General features: G+C 41.4%; 1 protein-coding gene across 2 annotated transcripts in view; it reads left to right on the plus strand.

The window, feature by feature from the left end:
- The window catches only part of LOC121919370 (heme-binding protein 1-like), a 17,210-nt gene extending 4,038 nt beyond the window's left edge, over window positions 1-13,172 (plus strand). The window contains exons 2-6 of one of the 2 annotated variants that reach the window (XM_042445914.1): window positions 5,267-5,431; window positions 6,677-6,762; window positions 11,148-11,289; window positions 11,426-11,609; window positions 11,946-13,172. In XM_042445914.1, the coding sequence (XP_042301848.1) occupies window positions 5,284-5,431; window positions 6,677-6,762; window positions 11,148-11,289; window positions 11,426-11,609; window positions 11,946-12,120 (735 nt within the window). In that variant the 5' untranslated portion in view covers window positions 5,267-5,283 and the 3' untranslated portion in view covers window positions 12,121-13,172. Of the gene's footprint in view, window positions 1-5,266; window positions 5,432-6,676; window positions 6,763-11,147; window positions 11,290-11,425; window positions 11,610-11,945 lie in introns of those variants that run through there. The other variant, XM_042445915.1, reaches the window with a different exon arrangement.
- The last annotated feature ends 662 nt before the right edge of the window (window positions 13,173-13,834 follow it).

The following is a 13,834-nucleotide window of genomic DNA, read 5'->3' on the forward strand; positions in this document are numbered from 1 at the left end:
ATAATTTTTAATTCCAAGCCATTATACGTTCCTTTCTTTTTATATTAAACAAACCCTTTTAAGAGAATCCTATTTTGGGAGAAAAGCAGGGTATAAAATCAATCAATAAAAAATTATAGTGCAATAGTCTGGTGCATGGCTTACATTATAAGACTTTATACCTTTATACATTTAAAAACTATTAAAATCACAGTAGGCTCAGAGTGCTACAGAATCATGGAATCATAGAGTTAGAAGAGACCCCTAGAAGGGCCCTGATCCAGTCCAACCCCATTCTGCCATGCAGGAACTCCCAGTCAAAGCATCCTCAACAAATTATGTAATGGAGGTGTCCATCTGCATTGTAGAAAGATATACTATAGATTAATGCTATGGAAAATCACCACCTTGAGTCTGTATATTGGGAGAAAGGCGGGATATAAGAAAATAACAACAACAACAATATCTGGGTATTGTAGTTTTGTGAGACATTTAGCATTCTTTGTCAGGAAATCGCAGGATTTTCCATAGCATTAAAGCAGTGTCGAACTGGATTATTTCTGCAGTGTGCAGCCTTATTAAACTGCAGTTCCCAGCAGTCTGTGGTGCTGCTGGATGATGGGGCCTGCAGTCTAGCATTGCCTGGAGCAGGGCCATAGGACTCCACAGCCACGATTCATCATCTTAGATTGATTCCATATATTAATTAATCATAAAAACATAGAGTTAGAAGAGACCCCACGAAGGGCCATCCAGTCCAACCCCATTCTGCCATGCAGGAACTCTCCATCAAAGCATCCCCATTGACATGCTGAAAAAAGGGCCAGCTAACTGTATTTTATTCTATTTGTCTTTTAAAAAGAGAAAAAACAAGGCTGGAAGGAAGCCTCTTGCCTTTTTGCATCACAGACCCTCATCTTTTTTGTTGTTGCAAAAATCCAGAAATGACTGTTTTTGAAAACCTGAGTCCATTCTCAGGAGAAATGTCCAGAGTGGAGCCTGAGTCTCCTTTCTCTGGACTTCCAAAACCTCAAACTGACCCTGAGAGCATCTGGTCTGACCCCCAACTCAAGGAAACTTGGAAATCCTGAAGGGTTAGATCCATTACTGAATTATTGAATTATACAAGGCATAGTGGTCTCAGGGTTTTGCTGAAGCTCAGTATGCAGAAGCACAACATTATTTTAAAATATTGTGCATTAAATTACCTTCAGTCTATGTCTATGAGATGCATATGAAACATACATGGATCCCATCTCCCAGTATAATATCCCATTAGACATAATACTGTATATAAATATACCAAACTCTGAAAAACTCCAAAATCCAAAATACATCTAATCCTCAGCATTTTGGGTAAGGGATATTATTATTATTATTATTATTATTATTATTATTATTATTATTATTATACTATATTGTACATGGATATAACAGCTAAAAGTTAGAAGTCACCTTTTCCTTCTTTTCTTCAGTTCTCCCTTAGGGAGGAAGGGGGGGAGGAGGAGGAGGAGGAAGCAGGACTCTGAAGGAAACGAAAGCGAATCATAGGGACTCCCTCTCTCTCTCTCTCTCTCTCTCTCTCTCTCTCCCCCTCCCTCTCTTCCTCCTTCCTCCTCCCTCCCCCCTCCATTAAAGCCACGGAGAGAGAAAAGAGGAACTTTTGTTTTGTCTTTCCTCTGTTCCCTCGCCGTGGTTTTAATGGAGGGGAGGGGGGAGGAAGGAGCTTGAATGCCCCCAGGACCTGATGGGGGGGGGGGGTCCCGCCCCCCCACCCCCCCCCCCCCCCCCCCCCCCTTGTGTACATGCTCTGGTAACCTCTCGCCTGGACTTCTGTAATGCGCTCTACATGGGGCAACCCTTGTACCATACCCGGAAACTGCAATTAGTGCAGAATATGGCAGCCCGACTGGTCACTAATACATCCAGGGCCAGTCACATAACACCAGTGCTCAAAGAGCTGCACTGGCTGCCTATTCGTTTCCGGGCGCAATACAAGGTGTTGGTCGTTACCTATAAAGCCCTAAATGGCTTGGGCCCAGGGTACCTGACGGACCGCCTCTCCCCATACAATCCGCCCCGCACCCTCAGATCATCTGGGCAACAACTTCTAAGAGTTCCAGAGGCCAGATTAGTTTCTACCTCCAAGAGGGCCTTCACGATCTCGGCTCCCAGCCTCTGGAACTCGCTGCCCACAGAGCTTCGCGCAGCCACCTCCCTACCCCAATTTAAGAAGGGTTTAAAAACCTATTTATTCGGTCAGGCTTACCCCTGAATATTTCCCCCCAGACTATTATTCTCCCCCCTCCCTCTGCCAGCACTGTAGACTGGCATGAGGTTGCAATGTTTTTAAAATGTTTAGCTCTTTTTGTATATGGAATTTGTATTTTGTACTGGCTTAGTGTTTACTGTTTTATATGACTCTGTTGTGCACCGCCCTGATTTGAAGAAGGGCGGTATAAAAATAAAACTTTTATTTATTTATTATAAATCTGCTGCACACACAGCACTTCACTGGTTTAAAAACTTCCTTGAACGTGAATTTATTGTTATGCATGTTTACACATAAAAAGACCTGAAGAGCCATCCAGACCAACTCCCGTGCCATGCAGGAACACACAATCAAAGCACCTCCAAAAGATGGCCATCTAGCCTCTGTTTAAAAACAGAGAAGGCGACTCCATCACACTCAGAGGCAATATATCCCACTGTTGAACAGTTCTTACTGTCAGTATGTTCTTCCTAATGTTTAGGTGGAATCTCTTTTCCTTTATTTTGAATCCATTGCTCTGTGTCCTAGTCTCTGGAGCAGCAAAATTCAAGCTTGCTCCATCCTCAATATTATATTCATAGAGCTTGCTATGTTTTGATGCTCTGGCTACATTACATCTTTTTGTGCATGCCTGCTCTGTCCCTATAGTAGTCTATAGGGACAGAGTGTGGGCCAACATTGAAGAGTTGCATTGAGCAGAATATGGGCATCTGCCTTAATGTGTTATCTACTGTGTTAATTTTTATCAGAAAGGTTTCTGTTTTCGAGGTACAGAAATACAGCTTCTGATAGCTGGCAAATATTGAATTATTGGCGGGATATAGACCGCCAATTTGGGGCGGTCTGGCCCCGCCCCTTTCCCCGGAGTATCGGGGCTTCAGTGGCTGCACCGGCAGCCGCTGAGGCCCCGATCCGCCGCTTTTCGGGCTGCAGGGAAGCAGCAAAACGCCGCTTCCCCACAGCCAGAAAAGGGGTGTCCCTGGGGCTTCAAGCCCCAAGGACACCCCGCGGCGGCGGGGAGCAGAGAAAGGGGCCGCTTGGCCCCTTTCTCGTTTAGTCCGCTGGGCGCAGCCGTCTGAAGGCTGCGCCCAGCGGACTAAACCCGGAAGGAGCTCCGAAATGGAGCTCCTTCCTGCTCCGTGTCCAGGGCGCACTAAGCGCCCTGGCGCGGAGCTACTACGTCATGGACGCGCCGCCCCGTCTAGAGGCGGCGCGGCCATGACATACTCACGGCAGCGGCCGTGTGGAAGGGCCGCCGCCGTTTAGTGCGTGTTCGCCACGCACTAGGGTTAGGGCGGTGCGGAAGCACCGCCCTTTCGTAACCCTAGTGCGTGGCGAACACGCACTAAACTGCCGGTGTGTAACCGGCCATTGTTATGTGTTGTGTGTCTTCAAGTCATTCCTGATCTATGATGACCCTAAGACAAACCTATCATGGGGTTTTCTTGGCAATATTTGTTCAGTGGAGGTTTGCTATTGCCGTTCTCTGAAGCTGAGAGCATGTGACTTGTCCAAGGCCACCCAGTAGGTTTACATCGCCGAGCTGGGAACTGAACCCTAGTCTCCAGAGTCGTAATCCAACACACAAACCACTATGTCACACTGGCTCTCCATTAAAAAGTTCTACCTAGCAAAACTCTAATTTAAAACAAACAAACAAAAATGTCAATCTCTCACAATGATTGCATGGGCAAAATATATAGGAAGGTTAGAGGGAAGGGAAGACCAAAGAAGGGAACGTTAAAAGGAAAGAGGGTAAAGAAAAAGAAGAAGAGAAATGAGTAAGTTGTTCATTGTTTTTCTTTGAAAGAGGGTATCTGAGAATAGGTAGGAATAGAAAGTGATTGGTATGAAAGGACATACAGTGGACCCTTATTATATGTTGGGGTTTGGTTCCAAGATCCCCCGTGTATAACAAAATCCGTGGATGCTCAAGTCCCTCCCTTATAAAAAATGGAAAATCAGGGTTTGATATTTGAAATTTATATCTTTTTAAAAAATTTTCAAACTCTGTATGCTTGAATCTGTGTATAAAAAATCCATGTATAAGAAAGGCTGACTGTAATTGAAAATAACGGACTAGTAACTGCCTCCTAATTTTGAATGGTAGATACTGTACATATGTATGTTGAATGTTTTAAAGTTTGTTTGAAGTTTTTAAGGTGAAAACTAATATGAAAATGTAAAAAAAATAATGTCAATCTCTATTGAAACATACCATCTTCACAGATAACATGATTTATTATCATTGTTACTTGGAAAAAACTTACAGCTGTATTTCTGAAAAAGAACCTGTTGGCCATATGTATCGACATATTGAGTCCGTCAAATTGTAAGCTGTGAAGTCGAAGGCTTTCATGGCTGGCATCCATAGTTTTTTGTGGGTTTTTTGGGCTATGTGGCCATGTTCTAGGAGTGTTTCTTCCTGACCTTTCGCCAGCATCTGTGGCTGGCATCTTCAGAGAATGCATTCTGTTAAGATGCTGGCGCAACGTCAGGAATAAACTCTTCTAAAACATGGCCACATAGCCCGAAAAACCCACAAAAAACTATAAATTGTAAGCTGTTTCAGACGTTTGCATCAAAGAGGGGGATATACATTTTCCTATCAAATATATCAATAAAATATATATCAGAATGTTTCCAGTTGAAATGTTCCACATATGTGCATCACAGTTCAGTAAAAGGTTGGCTTTGAAAACTGGATGAATATTGACAAAACACACATCTTAACTGATATTTAAAGTGAAGTACAGTATAAGCTTTTCCCAAAATAGACTACTGGGGGGGATCGCCATTCATCAGTGGAAGCTCAGTGACCATGTGATCTTCATGATATTTTATCTTCAGGTTTTCAGAATGGTGTGGTCTGTTCCTCCATACCTTTATGGCTCTGTGTAATGTAACTGCAGTGAGCAAGGAAGGTAGCCAATGCATCTCATAGTCTAATTGGAACATTTGTTATACCCGCTTGAACTGCTCAGGTTATAGGATGTTGTGTCACCTTTTTTGCAGGAGCTCCTGTGTTAAAGATGGCTCGTATTTCTCTGGAAGAACTAAATGAAATGAGTGATGAGGTCCTTGATGAAGAAGATGAGCCAATGGATGGAGAGGAACAGAACAGGCTCTTTTCTCATTGGGAGACAGTCGCCAGCACTCACCAAGTGTCACTTCCTCAAGGTATGAATTTACAATCCAAAAAGCTCCAATTAGATTGAATGTAGATGTGTCTTCAGTGAGAAGAAGCTATGAGGTATGGGCTGCAGGATGAGGTCTGTTCCCCTGGGTTTGTACAACCTTTAGCTCATGAGTATCCCCTCCCATGCATTGGGTGGACTATCTGCTTTAGTTTATTTTTTCCCCCACTAACAGTTGTCATGTTTTATCAGTCATGATGATTTGTTATTTTTTAAACACTGAACTGTGCTTCCATACAGGAAGGGTGGTGGCTTTGTGACTTATACAAGGGCCTACCACTCATTGCTGTGCACTGTCTCTGAGAGATGAAGGGAAGGAAGGGGAAGGCTGGCTTCCTGGTTGACACCAGAGCCAACTAATCAGCATCATGCAATTCCTGCTTCTGCTGTAAAGCAAAAGAAAAACTCCCCTTAGGCCTTGTCTTTGAAAGTACTTGGAAGAAGGTTGCATGTTTGCAGCCAACACAAAATTAATGGAGAAGAGTCTAGTAAAAAAAAGCAAGATCAAACCTGAACAAGAAATAGAAAAGATAATGCAATATAATAGCATACTAGAAACCCAGTTTAAATACAGTTACATCCAAATTAAGTAAGACACTCTTCAAGCAATTAACTATTGTATGAATGGCTTTTCAGAAATAAACTGCAAGTGGAGCAGATGAGACATAGTCCCAATGGGTTGGTTTAACGCATTCTTTTGCTATGGTCCTAATCCATATTAGCAAGCCTGATGCTTGAGAAACAGTTCATATTTGCCCTCTGTTCCCAGTGCTGGAATAAACTCCCCATACCTGAGTTCATGATTTGAGTCAGCCTCCCTGCACTTGCAGTTAATTTTGAAAAAAAGTAATTAATGCAATTTCTAGTTGCATTCAAGTATCTTGTCTGGCTCCGCTGTTTGAGATCTTGGGTGGCAGTTTTTCCACTAGACTAGAAGATGGTTTCCAGTTACCTCCATCATCTGTCCTTCAAGGCAGCTCAAGCAGCAGCAAGGGGGAAATATTAGCATCCATTTAAGTAACCATACTGTCTCAAAAAGATTTGTTTCCACCTAAATCATTTGTATCTTTAGATCTTTATGTAGTATGAAACTTACCTCATATAATACAAAGCTTCTCTAAGGAAGGTTGCTAGTTTAGAAAGTGTAGGTTTGTATAGGTTTTGGGAAAGTTTTAAGACGTTTTTTCAGCCTTAACAGTCAATGTTTCCCAATTTCCTGTTTTGATAGAGATGGCAGGTCCAATAGTGCAAATGACACGCCATAACCAGACGCGCGAGCCTGTACCCTATGCTACTTTATCACAGCATGAGAAGGTGAGCACTCATGTATATGCAGACTTTCATTCCTTGAGAGGTGTGGAGTGCTGTTCCTAAAGACAGTTCTATGTAAATACTTCAGGGTCCTAGTTCTGTGGTGTACTAAGGAATCAAAAGTAGATCGAGGAAATTTAGTACTGTACTAATATGTTCTCCAGCTGTGATGCTGACAGTACAGTTATCTATATGTCTAGTCAGAAGTTAAGCCCCAATGGGTTTAACAGGACTTGGTCCCAGGTAGGGATTTAGCGAATTGGTAGGAATCACACAGCCCTTCAAAGGCAACTCCCAACAGCTCTGTCCAACATTGCCAATGGTGAGGAATGTTGGAAGTTGCAATTCAGCAAAATCTGTAAGGCTGTATATTTCCTAAACCTGGTCTGGAGGATTTCTTGAATGTTCTGTCCTCCACAACAGTGTTGTTTTCCTTCAGTCCTTCATTTTACTCTGATGGTTTTTCAATTGTATTGATGGTCATTTTATTAACATTGTAAGTTTCATGCTGTCATAATTTTATTCATTTTTGCTCAGCTTCTCTCTCATAGTATTAGTGGGATCAAGAACATGTAACTGCTTTTTGGATTTTTAAGGACTGTAATATATTTTGAATTTGTAAACATGCATGTCATAGCATGAGTGAGAAAATACCTTCTAAGTGTCTTCTAAATATACACTTGTCCTTCCCCATTTGTGGACTTGGGGGTCTGCGGTTTTGGTCCTTTGCGGACGGCAAGCAAGGAGGGACAAAATGGGGGGGGGTGCACAGGAGTGCACTCCCTTTATAACCAATGGGGTTTGAATATCTGTGATATTTCTGATTTACAGGGGGGTCCAGAACAGATCCCTTGCAAATCGGGAGGGACGAGTCTTCATTTCCTCATGGTGTTTAGGGTACAGCAAATTTACATCTGTAGATCTGTAGCACTTTCTTTCTTTCTCTTTTGTTTCCTTCGAAGAAAGGGGTTTTGTTTGAACTAAATTGAATAGAACTAGGGCAACTGTCATTTTTAGCAATAAAATGTGTCCATTTCTTAAAGTGTGATTTGGCCTTCAGGAACACTGAATTAGAAGTGTTGCCCTCAACTTCCATAAAATGCTAGGTTCTTTAAGGATGTTTTCCAGAGTCCATTTTGCCTTCATATTAACTGAGACATGATGGCAAACCAATAAATACAGTACTAGGAAAACTGAGTGGTAACGTCATACTTACACAGTGTAAGTTACATTATCTCCAGTCCCCCCATTTAACATGTGAAGGCAGGAAAATAAAAGAAAAAGCTTCTAGAATGTGGTGAGCCAATGTTGTTTCATTCATTTGAATGTAGTGAACTAATTTTAATAAACTAGTATGGGCCTCATTCTGGTATCCTGAATGAGGACCAAACTGTGGTTCATCATTGCATCTGGACTGTGTTTATGTTTCAGATTTTTTTTAAAAAAAGCCAATTTGTAGAGTTATGTACCATTTACATAGGTCATATAAAGTCATGGCTCCAGCATTTCAGAAAATCCTGATATTTATACCTCTTTCTTGTTCAAACATTCTGATTGCCTTTTGCCATGCATTTAATTAAAGCTTACTTACCTCCGTTTGAATGACACACATTTTGGTAATGGAAAATAACATGTCAAATATCCTTAGACCATTTACTAACCCAAGTAAGCCCGAAGGCAGGGAACAGTCTAACTAAAAAGATTGTCTGTACATTGCTGTGTAAATTTACAGCGCTATATAAATAAAGGTTAATAATAATAATAATAATTAGTTCAAATGACATGAAACAACCAGCATGTCACTTTCTCTCCCATGACTGACCCCACATTAATAGCCTAGAATGATCCATAAAACCTCTTGCTAGTTTGCATTCTATGGATCTGTCAAAAGAATCTTAGGTCCCATACAGACAGGCCAAAATAAAGTTGCTTCAGATCACTTTGAGGTATGCTGTTAAAATTATGCATGTGTACTAAGAGTCCGGAAGCTGTGCCAAAGCTGCGCTCCAGTCCTTAGTACTGGATCGTGGGTTTGGCGTGGCTTCCAGACTCTTAGTATGCATGGATCATTTAAACAGCATACCTCCAAAGTGATTAGAAGCAGCTTTATTTTGGCCTGTCTGTATCGGGCCATAGAGTCTTTCTAGAGCATAGCGGGGATCCTTTGCCAGGTTTTCTATCCCATTTTTTAATTGTAAGAATAAGATGTAAGAGAAATGAGGTGAAACATCTGTATTTCTTCTTATAGTTTGGGGAACCTTGGCGACTGATACAGAATATTTAAATAACATCCCCTTAAAGTGGTGTTTGCCTATTCTAATTCCACCTTGTATGTGTATATGTGTCTCCAAGTTGCCTGTTGACAAGGCAACGAAAATAACCTCTCATAGGTAATTTTGCCACTTTCTTTGCATTAATTATCTCAAATGGAATCTCTGAAGATTCTCTTCTGGACTCTTTGGGGGGGGGGGTGTCATCTGAATACCACACTCCCAAAACGTCCAGAAGCCACTTCTTTTTGGTCCATGTGTTCCAGGCTTGGGACAGGGAGCAATATTCCACCTCAACATTAGGAAGAATTTCCTGACAGTAACAGCTGTTGGACAGTGGAATACACTCCCTTGGAGGTTGGTGGAGTCTCCTTCCTTGGAGGTTTTTAAACAGAAGCCGGATGGCCATCTGTTGGTGGTGCTTTGATTGTGTGTTCCTGCAGGGAGTTGGACTGGACTTTGAGGTCTTTTCCAATTCTATGATTCTATGAAATGTTTCCTGTTGGGGCCATTACTTTTCCATTTTAGTGCAAAACAAAGTTTTAGAAAAGGTGATATTTCTTCTCTCTGGAATATTCTCATTCAAGCATTGATTTTTATCTCATCTTCCTTGTAGTTTTCATAATCTGATCTTCCAAATATTTTGAACTTCAGATCCCAGAATCCTCAACCAGCTTAGCCAGTGGTCAGGAATTCTGAAAGTGGAACTACAAAATAATTGGAATACTAAACATTCAGAACCACTCCTTTAAACTTCTGTAAGCATCCTGGGGGACAGTGGCTACTGCTTATTCCAGGTGCTACTGTTACCAGTTATTTCTGCTTTTTAGATTGTTTGTGCTAAAAGGATTTGACTGCACCAAGCATTTACTTTTCCATCCACAATCATATGTTTTCTTCTTTTCTCTCCTTTTTTTTGAACTAGCAGTCCTGATCCAAGAATATAAACAGAATTAGTAACTCCTACTTATAAAAATGTAGTAATTCATTAATATTTTTGTCTATTCAAATGTTTCTGTTTGTCAGAGCTTTATATTCCACCCTTCCTTATAAGACAATGTTGTGATGTTGTTGTGTGCCTTCAAGTCATTTTCGACTTATGGAGATCAAAAGGTGAACCTATCATTGCAAGATTTGTTCAGAGGGGTTTTCTGCCTTTGCCTTCTTCTGAGGCTGAGAGTGTGTGACTTGCTTATTAAGATCACTCATTGGGTTTCCATGCCCAAGCAGGGATTTGAACCCTGGTCTCCAGAGTCATCGTGCAACACTCAAACCACCATACCAGCTCTTTGTAAATGCTCATAGTGGATAATAAACTACACAAAAACCTACCCTTAAAATAAAAAACTACAAATACTTGAAGTAATAAAATGCAAATATCTGCTAAAATACAAGGAGTGGTAAAAGACATAACAGACATTTGCTTTTATGCTTTAGGGAGAGAACATATTTGTAGTTAAATGTTATTTGTCCCCCACTTTTATTTTTTAAACAGCTATAGTTGGAAAAGAAAGAAATAAGCATTGTTTCTCAGTAGAAGGGCTACAAATTTCTAATGTTAGCTGAGGAAACATTTCAAGCAACTATTTTAATTAGGAACTCTAGCTTTTTTTTGTAATTAATGCAGCCATTAATTATTTAAAGCATAAAGGTATTTACAGTAATATAAAGAAAGGAAGGTATTAGATTGACAGCAAAATTCTGAGGATTTCCCCAGCAACCAGTGGTGATTTAGATAAGAGAAGCCACATTCGTTATCTCAGTAAGATGTAATACCTTAGCTGAGTTTGGTTAAAATTGCTGATCAAATTAAAACATTTGGGTCTTTCTCCTTTTTCCTTGGTAAATGCCAATTTGAGGATTATGATATTGAGATATATGTGGCTTTCAGCCATCTGTCCCTTTGTTTGCATTTATCATGTAATTAGGTTTGGCAGAGGAACAGGGATACTTTCTTTGTATGAAGCAGGGGTCAGAAATGGAAGTGGAATGGTAGTGACACTACCATTTTCTTTTTTAAATGCCAGAGTTTTACCTATATGTAATTTCCACTCTGTGTTGTTTGAAGGCCAAAAGATAAACCTGGCTTTCATTAACTCTTCTTTCTTCTTGGTTCAGTGTGAGGAGATAGCATATGAGGAACGGTTGTACCCAGCTGGGAAATGGGCATGCATCACCAAACAAGAACCCAAGTATGAGCAGAGCATCTCTATGGGTTTCATGAAACTAATACGGTACATCTGCAAGGAAAACTCCCTAGGTACGTGCAAGCAATTGTTATAGCAGATTTGTAGCCATCTGCAGCAGCTGGACTAACTTGAGACTGGAAATGCATGGAATGGATTTCCTATTACCAGTACTTCTTTCACTGCCTGATTGTGTGCCTTTCCATCCAGGCCGCCACTTGGGGATGACTGTTCCAGTGATCAATGAAATCCACCTGAATAAGGAAGGCACAGAATTGCTTCAAGAGGTCATCACAGCTTATTACCTCCCTGAGGAATTTCAACTCAACCCTCCTCTCCCCCTTGACCCAGAAATCCAGATTCAAGAAAGAGCACCATTTCAAGTTATCACCAGGTGGGCCCTGACTCATGTGTACTAAAGATGTATTCTGGGTTTCAAAGGCTACTAAATGGAGCAAGGAAGGTTTCATGCTTTCTCAGCTTGGAGAAAGGGAATACATGAGAGGGAAGGTGGTGACTGAGGGAGAAAAAATGATGGAAGAAAGCAAAAACATATTGAAAAGTTGGTTTTCTGCTGGGGCAGTTAATTCCAGGAGGGGTTCCCCTATTCCAAAATCAGGAGACATGTATGGGTGAGTGGGTAGGTGGGTGGATGAGTTATAAGAAAATAGGATGTTCTTACCAACACTAGATCTTTATAGGACATTGTTTTGTTGTTGACCGTGTAAAGGGTGTTTTATGGGACGACTACAGAAGAAACGATTCTACGGGAGATCCACCTTCTCTGGGAGTTGCTGGGCTCTACAGATAATGTGTTCCGTGAAACCTACATGGTGGCTGCATACCAGAATCCAGCTGTACCTAACCGTCGTAATGAGATCTGGTTTATTCGGCGAGCAGACTGAAGTGCAGTGAATTCCTGACAAGATTACAATCTACCCTGTGACTGGATCCCGGTTTAGATGGCAGTTCTAGTCTGAAGGAGATGAATGCACATCCCGACTCACTATAGAATAGATGAGCCGCTCCTTTACCCCTGGGTGAACAAAGGAATTATGTTCCTTCCTATGAGCTCACAGCCAAGGAAAAACTAGTACACCCAAATCTCTCCCAGAGAAGGTTTCCATCCCTCTCCTGTAGGGGATGGTATGACAGTATGGTGGCATAGATGGAGATTATATTGGAAAGAACAGTTGTCAGCTTCCATGAGCCCTGAGTCTGTGCTACAGTGGAATTAAGGTGTGCTGGAGATTGTAGCCGCTGAGCAACCCATATTGCACATTCCAAGGGTTAATGTATTGATTTGGAAATGAAAGAGGAGAGCTGGTCCAAACACCATTGCCTGCAGCTGTGTCTGTATAACTGAAAGACAGGAATGGGTGAGGCACAGGCCATCACCTCCATTACATATAGAAGGAAGATTTCACTTTTGATGCCATAGAGCATTGCTTTTAGTCATGTATATGAAAGGCTGCTACTCTCCTTATTCTCCAACTACAACAAAGCTCCATTCTTGCAGCTGAGGATGGCTTTAGACTTTCCTGGATGGAATAATTTGAGAACATGTCCAGGAAATCCCTGTCAAAAGCTGTGGCCAGAGAAAGATCTGAGAAGTGCATTTTAGGGAGATTCTTCTCTAAAGCATACAATCCTGCTTTTTTTTTTTAAAACTGGTCCCAAGAGTACCCAAAGAGCTACATGCCACTCACTGGCAGCTTCCTGCCTATCAACCAGCTGGAGCTTTTGCCCATTGCCTCTTGATCAGGCAGGCCCAAGGGCTTAGTGTGAGTTAAACAGGCTATGTATCTGTAAGTTGTCATTGGCAGCATTTTTGTTGCTGTGTGTTGCGTTGTGCATTGATTGGTTGGTTTCACACTCATGAATGCTGCTGTCCTCTCCCAAGAGAGGATGGTAAAACAAAGCAAACCTAAAATAAAATCTAGCTCAAACCTCTTAAGTTTTTGGTGTTTTGTCTATGTCTCCTGGATTGGTATTGAATTAACTTCTATTATTTCTGACTCCAGGATCTGAATATTGTCATCTCTGGGGTAAACAGCATGAAAACAGGTGACATCAGAAGAATAACAAGATGATGAGCAGCACAGCTGCTTGTCAGAACTGGATAGGTAATTTCAATATAAAGGAGCAGATATAAAGCAATAGCATCCTGCCTTTCCAAATTGTTGTAGTCCTTACTCAGAATGATTTGTGACTCCTCATACTGAAACACAGCACCAGTAAAAATCACATTGGATGCAGTGGGTGTCTTTCCCCTTTTAAGGTGATACAATAGCGAACAACTTTCTGTTGTGTTCTATACAACTCTAGTCAAAAATGGTATATAGCAGTCATTGAGCTGGGTAAGTGCACTTCTGCAAATGTAGTTCGTTAATTTCAGTGCTGAAAATCTGCACTTCACCTTATCTTTAAGAATAGGACGGACATCTGCAGTTAACTCAATTTTCCCTCTTGTATCAAGGCAAAATGCATGAGAATTAACAGAAAATCAGCCAAAACTCCAACCCAGAAGTGACTGAAGATACTTCTGACTTTGACTGGGGGTGGGTTTTGTGTGCGCGCGCATGCGCGCCTTCAAGCTGGCTGTCATTGTATGGTGTC

Source organism: Sceloporus undulatus, chromosome 1, assembly GCF_019175285.1.
Source record: "Sceloporus undulatus isolate JIND9_A2432 ecotype Alabama chromosome 1, SceUnd_v1.1, whole genome shotgun sequence".
Lineage (NCBI taxonomy): Eukaryota > Metazoa > Chordata > Lepidosauria > Squamata > Phrynosomatidae > Sceloporus > Sceloporus undulatus.